The sequence below is a fragment of the Pleurodeles waltl genome, chromosome 5, assembly GCF_031143425.1.
Source record: "Pleurodeles waltl isolate 20211129_DDA chromosome 5, aPleWal1.hap1.20221129, whole genome shotgun sequence".
NCBI lineage: Eukaryota > Metazoa > Chordata > Amphibia > Caudata > Salamandridae > Pleurodeles > Pleurodeles waltl.
In genome coordinates, this window is record NC_090444.1 from 1,474,757,499 (window position 1) to 1,474,779,269 (window position 21,771).

The following is a 21,771-nucleotide window of genomic DNA, read 5'->3' on the forward strand; positions in this document are numbered from 1 at the left end:
TGGAAACAATGAAGCATAGAACTTCAAGGCAGACAAACAGCACTTGACTCGGTAAATCCACACATTTGCTTGTTTTCTTTTGAGACACACTGACCTGTAGCATATGTGCGTGCACATAGATGCATTCAGAAACGCCTCATTTCTGAAGTGGATACTTCAAAATGTGACAGGGAAAAAGAAAATGTAAATGCAAACATGCATTTGGTTAACAGCCAGTGACAAAATAGAACCCATTCGTGCAAATTAAATTAACTAGGGGTGGGGGCTGATAAACTCTGCCACGCAGTGGTGGATCACGGTTTTGCCAAACTCTGCACCCCAAGTAGAGCGCGGGGTTGCAAAACTCTGCGAATTCCACCGGCAGAGTGGAGTTTACTGCCCACCCTTATTTAATTCTTGAAAGAGAGGAAACTTTGTCCTGACAGTGAGGAGGTTCTCTCCCCACCAAGACTATTGTTCGTTTGCCCATTTTTAATGCAGACGGGCCACAGTATGACAACCGCACAGACTACTCTGTCTCTGCTGCGGTTAAACTTCTTCAACTCTCCGATGCAGTAGGGACAGTTGGAGGTTTGACTATATCGCGCCCTACCTAATATAGATAGATGAACATATAGCTATTTTTCTGGCAATAAGGGGCATTGAAAAGTTCCAAATACACCCCTTGCCATAGTTAAAAACTCCCAATGCAAGCAGGGTGTTGTTTTTTTGTTGTTATTTCCAAATAGAAAATCTTGCTTTAAGATTTTCTTTTTCAAAATGAAAAAAACATTGTAAATTTGCCTTCGGCTCAGTCATGTTGATAAAGCTGAACATCAAATTTATGATTCATTGACAGGAACTGCCATGAGGGCAGTTCCTGCCACTGCTAGAATTGTCTACTGGAGTGGCAGACATTTCTAAATGTGGCCTTTGGCACTTTGGCCACTGTGGTGGAGTGGATTTCTTTGTGATACTGATAAAGGACAACCCGACTGCCAAAATTTTAATCACGCCCTAAATAATAAGTTAAAATGTTTGGCTTGGATAAACCCACTTGGTGTATGTAACACGCAATATGTTATGGTAGGCTGGAAATTATGCATAGATCCAACTAAGCCGTGAACAGTGACTATTGAGTGGTGTTTTACTTTTTCTTAATGCTTTTTACCTTAAATCTTTAAAGGTTCTCCGATTCCCGTTCGTGGATTTTTGCTGCAATTTAACTCATTACATTTTTTTCAGTTTTTCTCATTTGGTTGTGAGATTTTTGTCATGCTGTGTTAATTAATAATCCACTTTCTTACCCATTTTTGATAAAACTTCTAATTAAAAAATAATAAATAGTGTCAATACCTGCGTCAAATACAGGGTTGTCCTCTAGGATTCTTACTGCTGCTTCCACAGCTTTGACAGCATTTACACCTCGTTCGAGAAGGGAATATCCATGTTTTGCTGCAATTTTCACTCCTAGAATGCTGTCTTCTGCCAAATAATCTGGTATTGCCCAGGCACCACCATGCACAACAAGGACAGGTTTTGATTTCATCACTTCAGATGCGTCAATATTGGTCTGTAAGAGAAAAATATTGCTTAGTTTCAGAATCCAAGAAAGAAAGGTACACAGGCAACCACTTAGGGATCTTGGCTTGCACCAGTGCAGAAAACAAAGCAGGAGTTTTGGAGACATTGAACCTGTTATGTTAATGAGATTCTAGGTCAAACTATTTGTAGAACGTGTCATAGAGCTGTGACTTTTATGACAAAGTACATTTTCCCTGCCCTTAAGGCAGCTCCATACAAATCAATTCAATCATAGCCACTGAAGCATCAGTTAACACAGTAAATGTGTAACAGGGCTCATAGAACCTGGAGAGCAGGAGTTCTAGATCAGAGGAATGTTTATGCTATTGAGGGTGTGAGTTTTCATGAAGACTGGAGATGTATTTGCCCTCTTGGTGTTTTCCTCTAGCAACTGGAATATACACAAGTGAACCTCCTCACAAGGTGGAAGTTCACTTGCACAATTTTAGCCCAGTCTCTGAAGACGCTACTATAAAACTGTGCCTTTTTGTTTTGTCCGCTTGGTGCAAACATATAATGTGGGCCTGGCTGGTATGTGATTGATGTGCCTTACAAAGGGATGTTTTTCATATCAACCATATAGTTTATAAATAGCCTGTTTACCTGGAAGGGTAGAGCTATATCAATAACAGAACAGGGAGTGGAGCCAAATGTACGGGTGGAAGTTCCTACTTCCAACAAACCTTGTCAATGCCAATAGGTCTGGCTTTCAAGGAATGTTGTATGATGATGTAAAGCATTACGCATAAATAGATGGGGAACAGATATGTATTTGTGTGGAAGCAAAGACCTTTAGGATAATAGTGGTGCAGGTTAGAAGGTCAGGTGAGAATCCACATAGACTATCTGCATTCAGTGCTACTGCCAGAGAAAAGCAACAACAATTATCTACATATCAAAGACATATCTAAGACTCTTTATTAGCATTGCAATGTTGTATATGTGTCACTAAAAGTTCAAGCTTAGGCAGCATATCATAAAGAGATTGCCACCGCAAAAGGGCAGTTTGCAAATATGAATGGGCTTACTCTTTTGTGGATGGATGCACATACTTTCCTAGACCCCTCCCTAAGCCTCTCTAAACCCCTCCTTACTGTTCCCTATGCCCCTGTTGTTTAGAAGTAAGTCTACCCTTTCTTCCAACCACTCTCCCTCTCCCCCTGCCACATTTGCCACTAAGGGCCCTATTATGATTTCCCTGTTATCATCACCACAGGGAATACTGGAATGACAATTTACCATACTGGATGGTATCTCCCTCTGACTTAATGTGAATGTTGGAGGCTGGTTATTAGTAGAGGTAAGTATGCACCGACCACTCGCAATAATGCCCCCAGGCAGTGTTAGGCTCAGTCAAGGTCTCAAAACATAAGCCACTGGCCCAACCCATGGTAGTTTGGCAACAAGCAGGCAGGCTTAACTTAGGGTACAGGGTGAGATGGCAGGCCTGGCTGCATTCCTTTCTGACTGGCTTACTTTTGAAGCCTCAGCTTGATTTACCCAGCCTCCTTCCTGGCCCTTCGCTCCCATTCACAAAGGGGAAGGGATCCCCTGGGGACCGCTTCCCATTTGCAAACGGGTTAGAACCAATTTGAAATTTGTGCAAACTGCAATTGTTTTGTGACCGCATTCACAGTAACAAAACAATTACACATCACACTGCGACTCGCAATTATGAAGGGAACGCCCCTTCCTGATTGCAACTCGCATACCCTTTTAGCGATTCTGTAAATATTACTGAATCGCTAAATATGGTCTTTACATCGCAAAATGCTTTTTTCTTGTCGCAAACGGCCCGCACATGGCCCTAAGCATCTACAAAGAGGAAAAATGAAGGGTGCATTTGTTCCCTCACCAGGATATATAATTTATAATTTATAATAATGTCCCTGCTTATAGTTACATGACACCCCACCCCTGGGCATCTAGGGCAGAACCTGGTGATGATGCATATGTAAACATAAGGTAGTTTATCACTTGGGAAGTACCTTAAATCCCAAAGTTGAATTTGCACACATTTTACTTTTTAAAGATAGTCTCCAAGGCAGGACTGCCTTTGAAAATGACTGCAGGCACCACAGTATTGTGCAATCCAGTGCAGGAAATCTACTGAGCCTCTAAACTTCCCTGCCCTATTATATATTAGGGACTTATAGGTAGTTTAAATTCCCCTTGCCCTAGTATCTACTAGGGGTTTACAGAGTCTGTCATTGCCAACTGGAATTATAACATTGTACCTTTTGACCACATAACATTTATTCAGAGCACTTGCCCTGGGCCTGTCTAGCAGAGTCCAGGGTACAGTCAGGGTCAGTCACCACCAGTATCGGTCAGAAACATTGGGTGAATATGCTGAAAGCGTGCCTTTCTCACAGTGGATTATAAGCAGTTTTCCCTGGAATGGGGAATAACGTGGCTTCTGGAAGTGCCCAGTTAAGCATTTTCCTTCTTCGAATGAAAAGAACACTCCCAAATCTGTGAACATTTACCCCATGCTTGGAGTAAGTGGTAAATGCTTCCAGGGCTTTTTCTCTTGAACATGCATGGGTGGGAGGAGCTGACAGCAAGCGGGGGGAGTTTTTTTTTCTTCAGCCATGGGGTGCTTTTTCTGCTTACACCCTGCTGACATATGTGGTCGGGTGGGGCTGGACTGATGGTCAAGGTCGCTGTTTCCAGATCCGAAACGATCAAGTCTGGAATTTGAGGACCGGCTAATTATGGGCCCCGAGACTCTGCTAGTCTTTTATTTGCCGGGATCAGCGTCCGATCCTCTCTACTTGACATACCCAGTGCATACAAATGCAGGTTGCGAAACAGGCCTATAGCATTTAACCCAAAAGTAAAACACTTTGATATAAAATGTTGTGGATCAAAAAGGTAATGTGGGTATTTGCCTCCTCTAGGCCGACAGGTGAAACAGAATGCCAATTTTCATCATCCCTAGTGCAAGACAAGTAGATAGAAAACCACACAGTGCATTCAACTGAAGAAAATCGTCAGTGTTACGTCCTTGTTCGCAGCTGTATTGATGACTAAGGGACGGTTATGTCTAGTGCCGCCTAGGTGCCTATGTTGCAATACAGCAGTAGGATTTAGAATGCTGTAAGCATGGGTTTAGGGGCAAGGTGTTTTATGTTTCAGGTTCTTGATGTTCAACTTCAGAGCTCTGCAGTGCTGCTGTAGTTTTATGTATGCAGTTTATGCTCATTAAAAATGGCACATTTAATTTATATTTCGGCGTACGAGGCACACTTCAACCTAACAGATAGCCTAATATTGATCCTGGAATAATTAGATATTGTACTCCTACGTTCACGACAATTGAATAGTACTAAAAAATATGTTGTGTGATAATAGTATACAAACCTAAGGGGTTTGATATAATACTGCATTAACCAGTAGAGAAAAGTACTTAAATCAGTTTAAAAAACACAGCCCTAATAGGCATCCAAACAGAGTAAAGCAAGATGCTTTATGTTATTATAGCTCAGAGATATCACTGAATATTCAAATTTAGCTCATCTACTAAGCTCATAAATATAGGTTCAGTAACGAAACACTAATAGTTAGTCTCCAAAATGTCAGGTTATATTCTCCTGAGAGAGTGAGTCACCAGCCCTGCCAAGGGCCATGCATCACGGGACAGACTAATGCAAATTGTTAGTCATTCTTGCATTCTTGCACCGGCACATTTTGTCACGCAGTTTGGAGAGAGGCTCTACTCTCGGAAGCATAGCTGCCAAGTTTCCCATGTCCATGTGTGATGTGTTGGTTCAGTTCAGGGTATTTTTTTTGTTTCAATTGTTGGGCTTGTGGTCCTATTTCATGATTCAATAAACAAGACTACAAGTCCTAGAATCCAAAGAAAAAAACAGGACTGGAGCAGCTCATCACGAATGGACCTGGGAAACTTTGCAGGGCCTCAGAAACAGTTGTTCTGTATGTGCCGCCAGTGACGAAACCTATTTGTCAGCAAGCTGAGAAAGCCACCAAAACTCAGCACTTACACTGAGCTGTTGTATGAGGCTGATGGTTGGTGGTCCCTGCTCTCTGCAGTGCAAGTAACTTTAAATTCAATTGCAATATGGCACCAGTTTGCAACATTGCCTCATTGCAAGTACATTTGAAAAAAAAGAGCCAGTTACTTTAGGGCTTCATTTGTGGTGTGATTCCTAATATTTATGTTTACAGGGATTTTTCCGCATTGATTTAATTTCAATTAAGTTTCACTCAGTGTCACGCCTGTGGCATAGAATGTCACACATAAACTTCCTCAAGAATTATGATGTCACACATAAGCAATATGAAACTTGGCAGCTATGAGTCACACGAGGTTTCAGTTTAATTTCTTCTGCGAAAGTGAGTTACATGCCTTGGGGACCAAAAACTTTATAAGAAACACTTTAGGCTCAGGAAAGTAGAGCTGACCCATGTTTCGGGTGAAGTTGTTTAGTCGGAGCCTGGGAAAAAGCAATTGGATATTTAGATTAGCTGAACTAGTAGTCTAGAACGCCAGCTGTGAGAGTATTCAGAGGAGATTCTGTGGCTGGTATTCAGCGAGAAAGGAGAAGAGAGTAAAGAGATAGGTAATAGAAAGTGAAAATGGCTGGATTAGATAAATTTGGACAGAATTCAGCAGAGTCAAGTAGTTTTATTTTTAAATGAAATACATGTTTATACAGAGGGGGGCACAGTGCAAGTGACTATCTAGAGAGGATTGAGAAGTGAGAGTGGATATCTTACAAGCCTGTAGAAAAGGGAATGTTCAATGTGTTTTCGACGTTCCATTAAGAATAAGACAGCCATAACTACATATTTTCATTTTAAGAAGCTGGGATTGACAGCCCATTTTTTGTCTCAAGTCATAAAACGTACCTATTTATGGTTTGCGGAGCCCAAGAGGAAAGAAGAGCAGTCTTTTGTTTTGAGATATCACTGAGAAATATCTAATTTAGAGTTTGGCAGGCAGGGTAATGTGCCAGAAAAGTGATGGCGTACCCTGGCTGCCAAACCCTAGGTTTTCCAACGCTGATGCCACCCCACCCAGCTCTGCCATGGGAAAGCTTTCTCTGATGGCCCATCAGGGGCCCTGATTACAAGTTGGGTGGTAAATATTGACCTGTGAATGATCCCCTGCTTATGCAAAGGTTGGAATATGAGTCGTTTGGCATTTAATGCAGCAGATAATTAATTATCTGATGTGTTAAATAACTCGACAATTGTTAAATTTTGGCAGGTCAAACCCGACAACAGTTAACAATGGAAAACCATCCCTAATTTACAGTATCATGAATATTTTGGTGTGTTAAACACCAAAAGCCGCATGTTAGTCCCCAACAAATCGTAATAGGTGCTATTTATCACAGTAGATAAATAACGTACCCCATGTTATTATTATTTATCATGTGTGATAGATAGCACCTATACCTGCAATGACGGCTAGAGTAAGAGATACCACGGGAAAGACATCAGAATTCCCGATTTCTTTTTTCTGTTACTCTGATCATGATCGTCAAGTTTTCTCTGGCAGGAGTGTCAGGGTCATTACTTATTTGTTTTCCATAAATAAACTCCATTTTTGTTTTGAATAACAAAACATTTGGAGGTGTAGCCTCTTCAAAGGCAGGAGTCTTGCACCAAACGTTCAGTTTTTGTAAAAGCATTGATGACGCGTCCCTTTATGATAATTTATCACACATCAGGACTCGTTTTAGGCCAATGAATCTTTTGACCCAGTTGAGAGACACCTTAGGACGAGATAGTTAATCAATATATCAATCAATACATCAATAATTTCATCAATATTTATCACCACAATGCATTTCACTTTAGTCAAAGTCATTAATCAATTCAAAGACGCTACCATGACCTTTCAGCCATGAATAATCACACCTTGTTTAGTAGAATTTTATGAGTTTTATTCCCTATTAATTACAGTCTAACAGCAAATGCGTTAATCTCAACACCGAGAAACATAATAGCATAGTCACGATATGGCAAGTTCGGTAAGCTTTCATTAAAGCGAGAATCACAAACATCAGAACATAACACGGCGTGAACATAGATCAATTTAGCAGAGTGTCAATAACGCGTCAGTTCAACAAAGTATAATCTCGGTCGTTTGTCTATTTGCGTCAGTTTGGTGAACACCTGTCCTAACCACTGATTAGCATTCGTGTTAGACCTGACAGCCTTATGGTGGTCACCCCTAACTTTTTGCCTGCCTCCCTCCACTTTTTGGACACTGTTTTTGCTGGCTTTTAGACTCTGCGCACTTTACCACTGCAAACCAGTGCTAAAGTGCATATGCTCTCTCCCTTTAAACATGGTTATCTTGGATCATACCTGATTGGACTATTTAATTTACTTAGAAGTCTCTAGTAATGTGCACTATATGTGCCTAGGGCCGGTAGATTAAATGCTACTAGTAGGCCTGCAGCACTGGTTGTGCCACCCACTTAAGTAGCCCCTTTTCCGTGTCTCAGGCCTGCCATTGCATGGCCTGTGTGTGCAGTTTCACTGACACCTCGACTTGGCATTTAAAAGTACTTGCCAAGCCTAAACCTCCCCTTTCTCCACATATAAGTCACCTCTAATGTGTGCCCTAGGTAACTCCTAGAGAAGGCTGCTGTGTGGGGGAAAGGTAGGACATGTACCTGTGTAGTTTACATGTCCTGGTGGTGTAAAACTCCTAAATTCGTTTTGCACTACTGTGAGGCCTGCTCCCTTCAAAGGCTAACATTGGGGCTGCCCTCATACAGTATTGAAGTGGTAGCTGCTGATCTGAAAGGAGTAGGAAGGTCATATTTAGTATGGCCAGAATAGTAATACCAAATCCTGCTGACTGGTGAAGTTGGATTTAATATTACTATTCTAGAAATGCCACTTTTAGAAAGTGAGTATTTCTTTGTACTTAAATCTTTCTGTGCCTTACAATCCACGTCTGGGTGGGCTTGGTTGACAGCTCCTTGTGCATTCACTCAGACACACCCCAAACACAGGGTACTCAGCCTCACTTGCATACATCTACATTTTGAATGGGTCTTCCTAGGCTGGGAGGGTAGAGGGCCTGCTCTCACACAAAGGACTGCCACACCCCCTACTGGGACCCTGGCAGACAGGATTGGACTGAAAGGGGACCTGGTGCACTTCTTTGCCACTCTTTGAAGTCTCCCCCACTTCAAAGGCACATTTGGGTATAAAACAGGGCCTCTGCCCTACCTCATCAGACACTTGCTGGAGAAGAAACCTGAACCAGAACCTGCATCCTGCCAAGAAGAACTGCCTGGCTGCCTAAAGGACTCACCTGACTGCTTTCTACAAAGGACTGCTGCCTTGCTGTTGCCCTGCTGCCTTGCTGAACTCTTGTCTGGCTGTGAAAGTGCTCCCCAAGGGCTTGGATAGAGCTTGCCTCCTGTTCCCTGAAGTCTCAGGACCAAAAAGACTTCTCTTTTTCACTTTGACGCTTCGTGCGGCGAAATTTTTGACGCACAGCTTGTTCCGCGGCGAGAAAAACGCTGCACACCGACGCTGATCGACGTGACGCCTTCGGGACGACCGGAACTTCGACGCACGGCCTCGCAAGGACAACGCCGCCCGACCTCCAGAGGAGAAATCGACGCGACGCCTGCTGTGAGAGCGAAACTTTGACGCGCAGCCCCGCAGTACGACGCGCAGCCGGAAAGCAAGCAGGAGAATCCATGCACAGACCCGGGACATCTGGTAATCCCCGCGATCCACAGAAAGAGACTGTCCGCGCACCGCAAAATGACGCATGACTTCCCCGCGTGAAACATAACGACGCAAGTCCATGTGTGCTGGGGAGAAATTGACGCATACACCATTTTTCCACGTATCTCTTCTTCTGTGGCCCTCTGAGGAGATTTTCCACTCCAAACCAGGTACTTTGTGCTTGAAAGAGACTTTGTTTGCTTTTTAAAGACTTAAGACACTTTATATCACTTTTCAGTGATATCTCTACAAATTCACATTGCAACTTTATTCGTTTTGACCTACAATTATCCTGATAAATATTATATATTTTTCTAAACACTGTGTGGTGTATTTTTGTGGTGCTATATAGTAGTATTTTATGATTTATTGCACAAATACTTTACACATTGCCTTCTAAGTTAAGCCTGACTGCTCGTGCCAAGCTACCAGAGGGTGGGCACAGGATAATCTTGGATTGTGTGTGACTTACCCTGACTAGAGTGAGGGTTTTTGCTTGGACAGAGGGTAAACTGACTGCCAACCAAAAACCCCATTTCTAACATTGGTGATCAGCGGTGAGGATAGGACTTGTATTTGTGCAGTGACATACAGTAGCTAAGTATTTCAATACCTACCCACAGTTGAAGGTCAACTTGATTTTTATCTCTTTTTGCAAATTCGTTTTTTTTTCCTGACAATTTTCAAAAACGAAATCCTCACTCAACATGTCTCTGACTGGGTGTCAGATAGGAGACTTTGACCTAGTCCTGTTGGATACATATACGGTCAAACAACTAAAAGGGTTCTGCAGGGCAATGAGGGCACCCACCCAAGGGGCCTCCAAAAAGGAGGGCTTTCAAGTCGCGCTGAGGGCCTGGGCAGAAGGCCATTTAGAAGAGGATGATGATGAAGAGGATCCAGAAAATGGCCCCTCAGAGGATTTGTTGCTATCTGTGGATGGTGTTACCACTGCAATTGCGCCCCCTTCCAGACCAGGGAGCAGTGTCTCTGTGCAAAGCCTGACCGCAGAGGAAAGGAGAGAGGAACGGGAGTTCCAATTGTAAATGGCAAAACTGAAAATTGAGGCTCAACAGTAGGAAAGAAGGGCAGAGAGAGAAGCCAAGCAAGCTGAGGCTGAAAGAGCAGCCAAACATATTGAAGATGAAAGGGCAGCCAAACAAGCTGAAGCTGAAAGAGCAGCCAAACAGGTGGAAGCTGAAAGAGCTTTGGCTGAAAAGAAACTATTGTTGGCTCATGAACTGAGTCTCAAGGAGCTGGAGATCAAGGCGAGACAGTCTGAATCCAGCAATAATGGTGGCAGCATACAGACAGGACCTGCTGGAGAAAAGAAGGTTCGTATACCCAAAAATGTGATGCCCAGTTTTGTGGTGGGAGATGACATTGATAAATGGTTAGCTGCTTATGAAGTTGCACTAAGGGCTCATGAGGTTCCTGAAGGGCAATGGGGGGTAGCTACGTGGGGTTATGTGCCGCCATTGGGGAGGGACACACTTCTCACATTGGATCAACCGGAGGATCAAAACACATACCCACTTCAGAAAGCCACTTTACTTGCCAAGTTTGGGCTGATCCCTGAGGGATACCGTCAGAGGTTCAGGGACAGCACCAAACAAACCACACAAACATGGGTAGATTTCTTTGACTTTTCCAGTAAAGCACTGAATGGATGGGTGCGGGGCAAGAAAGTAGATAATTACAAAGGACTATATGACTTGATTCTGAGAGAGCATATACTCAATGTTACCTACACAGAGTTGCGCCAGCACTTGGTAGATAGTAAGCTGACTGATCCCAGGAAGCTTGCTGAGGAGGCGGACCTCTGGGTTAGCACCAGAGTGTCCAAAAAAGGTACCTGGGGGGACACCCACAAAGGTGATCAGGGTTCCCAACAGAAGAAAGAGGGGGGAGATAAACTTACAGATAAGGAACTCTCAAAAGGCCCCCAAAAGAATTCCCAGGGAGGGGTTGGCAACCATTCCTTTTCCAGATTTTGGAAAAAGCCAGGGACGTATGATAGGTCAGGGAAATCCAACCCCAAATGCATGGAGTGTTACCAGTATGGTCACTATAAAGGCGACCCCCAGTGCTCCAAGAGGACACTGTCCACTACCGGACAGACACCTGGGTAGACTAGTGTAGCGCTTGGGGGGGAGATGGACCCAGATAGCTTTGGGGAACAGGTAGAGATTTCCCTAGTGTCCCTGGGAGAAGGAGAGATGGTGCCCAAAGCCCACATGCCCCAAAATACTTCCACGTACAGGCAGTGGGTCACCATTGATGGGCAGAAGGTGGAGGCTCTGCTTGACACAGGAGCCAGTATGACTACTATCAAGAGTCAGCTGGTGTCAACAGAGCAGATAGTCCCTAATACATTCCACCAGGTCATAGTCGCTGACAATCGTGAGAGTCACCTACTGGTGGTTCTGGTTCCCTTTGAGTGGGGGGGGGGGGGTCTCTGGTACTCTGAAAGTAGCTGTGAGTCCTGCCATGCCTGTAGATTGTCTGTTAGGCAATGATCTTGAGCATACTGCTTGGAAAGAAGTAGAGCTCAGATCTCACCTGGAGATGTTAGGGTTACCTGAGTGGGTCTGCATGACCACACGGTTCATGGCTGACCGAGAGGTTCATCCTGGTTTTGGTGGACCATGCCACCCGTTACCCAGAGGCAATCCCTCTGAGGACCGTAACTGCACCGGTGGTGACCAGAACTCTGATGGGGATATTTACCCGTGTGGGATTCCCAAAGGTGATAGTGTGTGACAGAGGCACTAACTTCATGTCTGCATACATGAAGTCTCTGTGGGATGCGTGTGGTGTAAACTACAAGTTCACTACACCCTATCACCCCCAATATAATGGTCTTGTGGAGAGATTCAACAAGACCTTGAAAGGCATGATTGGTGGCCTCCCTGAGGCCATGAGGCGTAAGTCGGACGTCCTCTTACCATGCCTTCTCTTTGCTTACAGAGAGGTCCCCCAGAGGGGGGTGGGGTTCAGTCCCTTTGAGCTTCTCTATGGGTACCCTGTCAGGGGACCCTTAAGCATTGTCAAGGAGGGGTTGGAGAAAGCTCCAAAGGCGCCCCCTCAGGATGTGGTCAGCTACATGTTGGCCCTCCGCAACCAGATGAACCGCTTCTGGAAAGAGGCCCAAAGTAACCTTGAGGTCAGTCAAGAGGTAATGAAACGCTGGTATGACCAGAAGGCCACCCTGGTAGAGTTTCAACCTGGAGACAAAGTGTGGGTAATGGAGCCAGTAGAGCCTAGAGCTCTCCAGGACCGCTGGTCTGGCCCATTTGAAGTAAAGGAGCGGAAAGGGGAGGCCACTTACCTAGTGGACCTCCAAACCCCTAAGAACCCCGTAAGGGTGCTCCATGTCAACCGACTAAAGGCTCATTTTGAGAGGTCTGAGGTCAACATGCTTCTGGTCACGGATGAAGGAATGGAAGAGGAGAGTGAACCTCTCCCCGACCTCCTATCTGCCCAAGAAGGTGATGGGTCAGTGAAAGGGGTCATTCTCTCTGACTCCCTGACTCTAAACCAGAAAGGAGACTGCTATGAGCTGTTGGAGCAGTTCTCCCCCCTGTTCTCCCTTACTCCTGGACTGACCCACCTCTGTGTTCATGACATTGACACAGGTGACAGTCTCCCTGTGAAGAACAAAATTTACAGGTTATCTGATAAGGTGAAGGCCAGCATCAAGGAGGAGGTCTCCAAGATGTTAGCTTTAGGGGTTATCGAGAAATCCAGTAGTCCTTGGGCCAGCCCGGTGGTGTTGGTCCCTAAGGCTACTTCCCCAGGTGCGAAGCCAGAACTCCGGTTCTGTGTGGACTACCAGGGTCTCAACTCAGTCACACGGACTGATGCTCACCCCATCCCCGAGCTGATGAGCTCGTTGACAGAATGGGCGCTGCCAAGTTCCTGAGTACGTTTGATCTTACTTCAGCGTACTGGCAGATCGCCCTGACTGAGGGGGCTAAAGAGAGATCTGCATTTTCAACCACTGAGTGCCATTACCATTTCCGGGTGATGCCATTTGGGTTGAAATGTGCCTTACAATCCATGTCTGGCTGGGCTTGGTTGACAGCTCCTTGTGCATTCACTCAGACACACCCCAAACACAGGGTACTCAGCCTCACTTGCATACATCTACATTTTGAATGGGTCTTCCTGGGCTGTGAGGGTGGAGAGCCTGCTCTCACACAAAGGACTGCCACACCCCCTACTGGGACCCTGGCAGACAGGATTGGACTGAAAGGGGACCTGGTGCACTTCTTAGCCACTCTTTGAAGTCCCCCCCACTTCAAAGGCACATTTGGGTATAAAACAGGGCCTCTGCCCTACCTCATCAGACACTTGCTAGAGAAGAAACCTGAACCAGAACCTGCATCCTGACAAGAAGAACTGCCTGGCTGCCTAAAGGACTCACCTGGCTGCTTTCTACAAAGGACTGCTCCCTTGCTGTTGCCCTGCTGCCTTGCTGAACTCTTGTCTGGCTGTGAAAGTGCTCCCCAAGGGCTTGGATAGAGCTTGCCTCCTGTTCCCTGAAGCAGAGCTTGTTCCGCGGCGAGAAAAACGGTGCACACCGACGCTGATCGAAGTGACGCCTTCGGGACGACCGGAACTTCGACGCACGGCCTCGCAAGGATAACGCCGCCCGACCTCCAAAGGAGAAATCGGCGCGACACTGCCGTGAGAGCGAAACTTCGATGCGCAGCCCGCAGAATGACGCGCAGCCAGAAAACAAGCAGGAGAATCCACGCACAGACCCGGGACATCTGGTAATCCCCGCGATCCACAGAAAGAGACTGTCCGCGCGACGGAAAAAGACGCACGACTTCCCCGCGTGAAAAATAACGACGCAAGTCCGTGTGTGCTGGGGAGAAATCGACGCACACACCATTTTTCCATGTATCTCTTCTTCTGTGGCCCTCTGAGGAGATTTTCCACTCCAAACCAGGTACTTTGTGCTCCAAAGAGACTTTGGGGGTTATTCTAACTTTGGAGGAGTGTTAATCCGTCCCAAAAGTGACGGTAAAGTGACGGATATACCACCAGCCGTATTACGAGTTCCATAGGATATAATGGACTCGTAATACGGCTGGTGGTAAATCCGTCACTTTTCCGTCACTTTTGGGACGGATTAACACCTCCTCCAAAGTTAGAATAACCCCCTTTGTTTGCTTTTTAAAGACTTAAGACACTTTATATCACTTTTCAGTGATATTTCTACAAATTCACATTGCAACTTTATTCATTTTGACCTACAATTATCCTGATAAATATTATATATTTTTCTAAACACTGTGTGGTGTATTTTTGTGGTGCTACATGGTGGCATTGTATGATTTATTGCACAAATACTTTACACATTGCCTTCTAAATTAAGCCTGACTGCTCGTGTCAAGCTACCAGAGGGTGGGCACAGGATAATCTTGGATTGTGTGTGACTTACCCTGACTAGAGTGAGGGTTTTTGCTTGGACAGAGGGTGACCTGACTGCCAACCAAAAACCCAATTTCTAACAATTCGCATGTTGGGCTTCATGCAAAACAATTTAGAACACCAATTTGGAAAACATCTAGCTAAGGTCTCTGTCAAAACCAAGCAGTTGGTACCTAGAAAGGAAAAGCAAACAGACAAATCACAATCGCATTGTCATAATTACCCTCCAAAGTTTAGGTCAGCGCACAGGTTCAGTCTTCGTCCTCAGGACTTCAGTCAAATCGCCATCAGTCAGAACTCAGCTCCGATGCAAAAGGGCACTTTCCTCATAAGGAGGTAAAGTGTAAAATGGACAATTCTAAGGGCGAGGATGGTTTTAAGTAAAGCAATAAGTCACCAAACAGAGTGACAGAGTTTCTGGATAAAATCAATAGCATTCCCTACCTAATTCTAAATGACTCCCCGTGACATGGGTTTTTATCCCTTTTTCGTTGTACATTCCCCCAAAATTCTATTGGTCATCTATTATACCCCACTATCTTTAACCTATCAAAATACACATTAGGTAATCCTCCTCTTCACCCCATATTATCTTACAAGTCTTTGATTGGTCTTCGTAATTGACGTCTTCAGAGGTGGTACGTCCGGTCTGATTGCATCCTTCTGTAATTCTTTGCACATCTTTTGGTCAGCAGTTCCATTGTCTTCACCGGTTTGAATGACCTTGTAAATTACATTAATCTACACTGTTTAAATTTACTTTTATCATTTATTCTGTAAACAAGAGAAAGTGATGAGAACGGATCTAACATGGTTACATTCATCTTCCAAGTTTGAAGAAAAAGAACAAGCAAGGTCATGTCCCCTTGTGAGTCAGCACACTGAAAAATAGAAAAATGCATTTAATATGAGAGCCAGGGCAGCTAAGCTTCGGCTCATGCTAACTTAAGGGGTATGAGGATTTCAATACAGATTCAATAACGTGAATAGTAGTATAAACTTATTTAAACATAATATAAACATTTTGGTCTATGTATACATTGGTGGCCACTCCTCGTGGTCACTATTCAAGTGCACGTCTAAGCAAAATTACTATTATTATAGTTTCTATGCGGCATCATCACACACTGATTCATAAACATTTCATGTTAATATAGATTATATAAGCTACGCTCTCTCAGTCCCTCCTCTGATGACGTTCGTCATCACAAACCTTTCCTTTAACCTTTCACTTTAATTTTTCACTTTACGCATAATGCGCATTTCAACATCTTGTCCCTTGTCTGAGCTCTCCCAAATTTCATTAAACATTTTCTCCCTTTCACTTTTCTCATTCCTTTTGTTTCTCTTTGTCCAATTTCTTTTAGTTTTATCATTAATTTTGCATGCTCCCCATAATCCTAATAGGCAGGCCAGAACAATTAATAGACCCCCTAATATTTTTGCAAGTACCCCATTCCAAATATTGCTAAACCAGCTCCCTACTCTGGCAATTCCCTTTCCAAATTTCTCCCACACTCCAGGTTTCTTCAAATCCTTCAAATCTACACTGTCCTTACTTAAGTTAGTAAGCATACCTCTAATCTTTTTACTATTATCTGGTATATATGAGCAACAATGACGCTCGTTGAGCATCTTGCAGACCCCCCCACTCTTTGCTAAAAGAATGTCTAAAGCAAGCTGATTTTGAAGAGTCATAGCTCTTTCCGCAGCAAGTTCAGTATCCATCAGGAGTATAGCCCCTGTAAAATTTGTCAGCATGTTATCCACAATAGTAGACAACTTTTGAATCTTTATGGAGTTTAAGATAACCCCTACTGAAGGGATTATGGCTCCAAATATGTCACCAACGACAGCAGCCGCTGTCTCTCGTTTTTGTCTAGCATGTTGTAATTCAGACGTTTTAGGTATTTGTTTTAAGTCATCAATCTGATAAATCTTTGGAAAAAATATTCCCAAATAACATGTCCCATACCATCCCTTAGGAAGACGGTAATAAGCATTAAGTCCACAGATGTAATAGATCCCAGGGATCGCTGGATCCTGTCCATTTAACATGAATGTCCATTTGCTTTGAAAAAAAAACACGTGTCTTCATTCACTCGTTCCCACAAATAAAGTGTCATGTTCAGATTTCGGCCTATATATACAAAGCCTTCCTACGTGTAATGCATCTATAGCTAGTTTGCCTTGTGTCTTTATTGCAGTGTAAGCATAATCATTTGCATATGTGCGTTTCTCTAGCCCCTTTTCTAATCTTTCTTTTAATGCTTTGCATCTATCATCAGTGTTATCTAAAAAGCTTTTCTCTACAGGTGTCAATAAGCAAGTCAGATTGTTGCGGTGTGCATAAGCTGTCCCAAATATAAGCGTTGGTTCAAAGAAACCTCTCACTAATTTTATACTATGTTCCTTAGCTAGCTTGTTCAGAAACTCAATCACAGGCACAAAAGAAAACACAACATCCAAATTTGAATAAAAATATTGCGCATGCCCTTGATTATAGAATCTTATTAATAGGAAGCTACAACTTATCCTGTAGGTTAGTGGAAGGATATGGCAAGTGACCCCTTCTTGCACTGATGAAGGAATCTTTGTGTACACATAACAGTTTTTCGCATCCATGGTCTCAACATACTCTTTCAGCAAGCGATAGAAGACATTAGTGGAAAGTTCCCCCTTTGAGTTAGTTCCCTCATGCAAGTGTTTTGCATCCTGCTCAAACTTTTCGCACGGTGTTAGTGTTGCAGTCTCAGGTTTTAAAGCATTGTTAATCTCTTTCTTATCCAACCACGGCATTCCCACAATCAGTCCCACAATTATTATTGCACATACAATACCTAATATAAGACTCAACCAACCACACACCTTACCCTTCTTGGTACTACCTCTATTATAGGCCATGTCTGTAAAGAATCAGATAGCAAAACAACAATCAACTTGACGATATAAAACTCTTTTCTTTTCTTTTCTTTTTTTTTTTTTTCTTTCTTCCTTGATACAAAAGTCTCTTTCTCTCTGCGTATATTTACAGCGTTTCACTTACTCCAGGACCCCTTTGTCAAATCAGGTTAGCAGCTTGTCATAATCAGGTTCTCAAAGTCAAATCAGGTTATCAGTGTTGTATCCGGTAATTTATAAGTCTCTTTTCTTTAGTTTTTCTGGTTCCGATTTAACAAAGTCTTTTTCTTTGAGTTACTTCAGGTACCGTAGTATTGGCCCGGTACTTCTCGATCAAAACAGAACGCTAAGAATTCTTGTTGCCATTCAGATATTGTTGCATATGCCCACTCAGGACCTGCGTACCTTCTATTTGCGATTCTTTTTCTTTTCAGTCTGCGTTCACCTTGCAGTTCTCCTTCACTCAGGTCCTCTATTCTGGATGTATCTGTTTCTTCTGTTATTGTTTCACCTGGTATGCTCCTTTCTTTTGCAGTCTGTCTCTCTGGCCAGTTATCTCCTTTATGCGTCTTCCTCCTGTTTGTCCTTTCAGGACGCTGAACAGCACCCTCCTCTTGTAGTATGGTGTTTTCTCTTGATGGACCTGCAACTGGCTCAGGGGATGCCGGTGTACTTTGATCTCTTTCTACTATTTCGGCTTCTTCTTCTTCTGGATCTGTAACGGGTTCAAGTTCTAACCCGTATCCGTCTGCTTCTGGGAGAACCTCTCCTTGACTTAGTTCTCCTGCTGACTCTACAGAGAGGCACACTGTCACCTCTCTGGAACTCGTTTACTGTTTGAGGGACAAGGCTGTTCTCAGTGGGCTCTCCTGCAGTCTCTGTTCTCTTTTGGCTATTTTCAGACCCTGAGACTTCCCTCTCTGGAACTGTTGAGTCGGAAACTTCAAGTTCCTCATCAGTTGGACACGTTACCTTCTTTGTGTGGCTGGCATGTATCCAGTTTGGAACGCCTGCACACTTTACAGCAGTGGTTGTTGTCAATATTACTTGATATGGCCCCTTCCAGCGCGACTCCAAACACGACTTTCTCACGTGCTTCTTGACAACCACCCAGTCACTGGCTTGCAGGGTGTGACCTGGATCACTGATCGGTGGCAATGTGTTAGCTTCCACCTGGTGAGAAAAAGAGCGAATCACATCAGCCAAACCCTTGCAGTGGTCCAACACCATATCATCCGTGATATTCACAAGAGCATTTGCAGGTACTGCAGGCAGCCTCATAGCTCTACCCATAAGGATCTCGTGTGGTGATAGTCCTGTCTTCATATCAGGGGTGTTCCTCATTGACATCAGCACTAAGGGCAATGCATCTGGCCATTTCATATTGGTAGCTGCACACATCTTCACCATTCTCGATTTTAAAGTACCATGCATTTGCTCTACTAGTCCTGATGCTTCGGGACGGTAGCTACAATGCAGCTTCTGTTCAATGTCTAATGCGGCACACAAGAGCTTAATGACCTCATTGTCGAAGTGTCTGCCCCTATCTGATTCTATAGAGACCGGAAACCCAAACCTGGGTATTAGTTCCCTAAGCAGCAGCTTTGCAACTGTAAGACTGTTGTTTCTACGTGTGGGGTAAGCTTCAATCCAGTGTCTGAAAACAGACACAATCACCAACACGTACTTCAATCGTCCACAATCAGGCATTTCAATGAAATCCATTTGCATCTTGCTAAATGGACCACTAGCTCTCCCTATGTGGCTTAGAGTTACCACAGTCCCTTTCCCGGCATTCATCTGTTGACAGATGATGCACCTGTGACAGGTAACCTCTGCGGCATGTCTGAACTTTGGGTTAAACCAATTGATTTTGAATGACCTGATCATTACATCTCTCCCAAGATGAGCCTGTCCATGGTAGAGCCTCGCAAATTGTGACAGAAGACTGTTTGGCAAAACCAATTTCCCCTCCTCTGAAACCCATAAGTCGTCGGCTCTTTGTACACATTGCATTCTTTGCCAGGAGAGTTTTTCCTCTTTGCTAGCACGACCCTGTAGTGTTTTTAGCTCATCTAATGTATCGACCACCCTTAATGCAAGGTTCAAGCATGTGTCATTTTCAGTTTGTGGTAACAATTCCCACTGATCCTTGAACGATATACAGTTCAATGCGCAAAACCTCGCAACTTGATCTGCATAGCCGTTTCCCATGGACACAAAGTCCTGTGACTTAACGTGAGCATTGCATTTCACCACAGCAATTTCATAAGGTAACTGAATCGCATGTAACAAATCCTTAATTTGTTCACCATTTTTCACAGGGGAACCAGAGGAGGTCATGAAACCTCTCTGCGACCACAATTGGCCAAAATCATGTACAATTCCAAATCCGTATCTGCTGTCAGTATAGATAGTGACCCTCAGATTTTCAGCTGTGTGGCATGCCTTAGTAAGGGCAATTAGCTCTGCCATTTGTGCGGAATACACTTTCTCGAGCCAGGAGGCTTCGATGATACCAGCTATGGTACATACAGCGTAACCGGCTCTCAGCATTCCAACTGAGTCTCTCAAACAGGATCCATCAACAAATATAATGCAGTCATTTTCCTTTATCTGTATATCTTGAATATCAGGTCGGGGCTTGGTACATAGTTCTGTTACCTCAAGACAATCATGCTCCACTTCCTCTTCATTATTAATCTCGGTATTCTCAACAGGAAGTAGAGTTGCCGGGTTCAATACAGTACATCGCTTCAATGAAAAATTAGGTGACCGCAATATAATTGTCTCATATCTGGTAAGTTGGGCATTTGTCATGTGCTGAGTTTTGGTTCGAGTCAACAAAATCTGAACTGAATGCGGAACCATTACTGTTAGGGGATGTCCCATTACTATGCCTTCACACTGTGTGAGGCTTTGACCAACTGCTGCAACTGCACGCAAGCAAACCGGTAAGGCTGCTGCGACGGGGTCCAAGGTAGCTGAAAAATATGCTACAGGGTGATTTGCACCTCCATGGACCTGTGTTAAGACAGACAAAGAACAAGCATCACGTTCATGACAAAACAGTAGAAACAGCTTCATATAATCAGGCATACCCAAAGCTGGTGCTCTGCACATGCACTCTCTCAATTCCATGAATGACTCAAGCTCTTCCTTGGATAAAGCTATGGTATACAGCTCATCCTTAATCTCTTTGCCTGTCAGCTTTGTCAATGGTTTTGAGATAATCGAGAAGTTGGGTATCCACTGGCGACAGTAGCCCACCATTCCCAAAAACATCCTGACATCTCTCTTGCTTGTCGGAGGGTTCATTTGCAAAATAGCAGTCACCCTTTCCTTTGATATTCTCCTGGACCCTTTCTCAATCAAGTGTCCTAAGTATTTTACCTCTTTCTGACAGTACTGCAGCTTCTTTGGCGACACTTTATGTCCGTTCTTTCCCAAATGATTCAGTAAGGCAATTGTGTCATATTTACAGTCATCTTTTGTCCTGGACGCAATCAGCAAATCGTCAATGTACTGTACTAGAGTTGAATTGAAAGGCAGTACTAGGGACTCTAAGTCTTTTTTCAGTGTCTTATTGAAGATGGACGGTGATTCAGAAAACCCTTGAGGAATTCTGCACCAACTGTACACTTTGTCCAGGAATTTGAAACTGAATAAAAACTGGCTATCCTCATGAAGAGGCACCGAAAAGAAAGCTTGTGACAGGTCTACAACGGTGAACCATTCAGCATCACTCGGGACCTGAAACATGATCACTGCTGGGTTTGGCACTATAGGGCAACACTTTACCACAATCTTGTTTATTTTTCTCAAGTCCTGCACAATTCGAACCTTCCCACAAGGCTTTTTCAGACCCATTATCGGTGAATTACATGGGCTGCTCAACACTTCCTTCAGGACTCCTTGCTTTACAAAGTCCGCAATTATTTGTGCCACCTGGATAAGAACATCTTGTGCCATGTGATATTGCGGCACCTGGGGAAACACTGGATTTGGCTTCACTTGTACTTTAACTGGTTCTACACCTTTTATCAGTCCCACTTCTTTTCCTGTCAAATCCCACACTTTCTCTGTCACCGTTCCCTGTAACTCGGCAGGTAAGTCAATCACTGTAAGCAT

At 43.9% G+C, this 21,771-nt stretch overlaps 1 protein-coding gene across 6 annotated transcripts in view; it reads right to left on the reverse strand.

The window, feature by feature from the left end:
* Positions 1-21,771, reverse strand: part of LOC138296535 (isoaspartyl peptidase/L-asparaginase-like) — a 1,292,011-nt gene that overhangs the window by 961,760 nt on the left and 308,480 nt on the right. For all 6 annotated transcript variants that reach the window (XM_069235752.1, XM_069235750.1, XM_069235749.1 and 3 more), the window contains one exon: positions 1,336-1,552. In XM_069235752.1, the coding sequence (XP_069091853.1) occupies positions 1,336-1,528 (193 nt within the window). In that variant the 5' untranslated portion in view covers positions 1,529-1,552. The remainder of the gene's footprint in view (positions 1-1,335; positions 1,553-21,771) is intronic.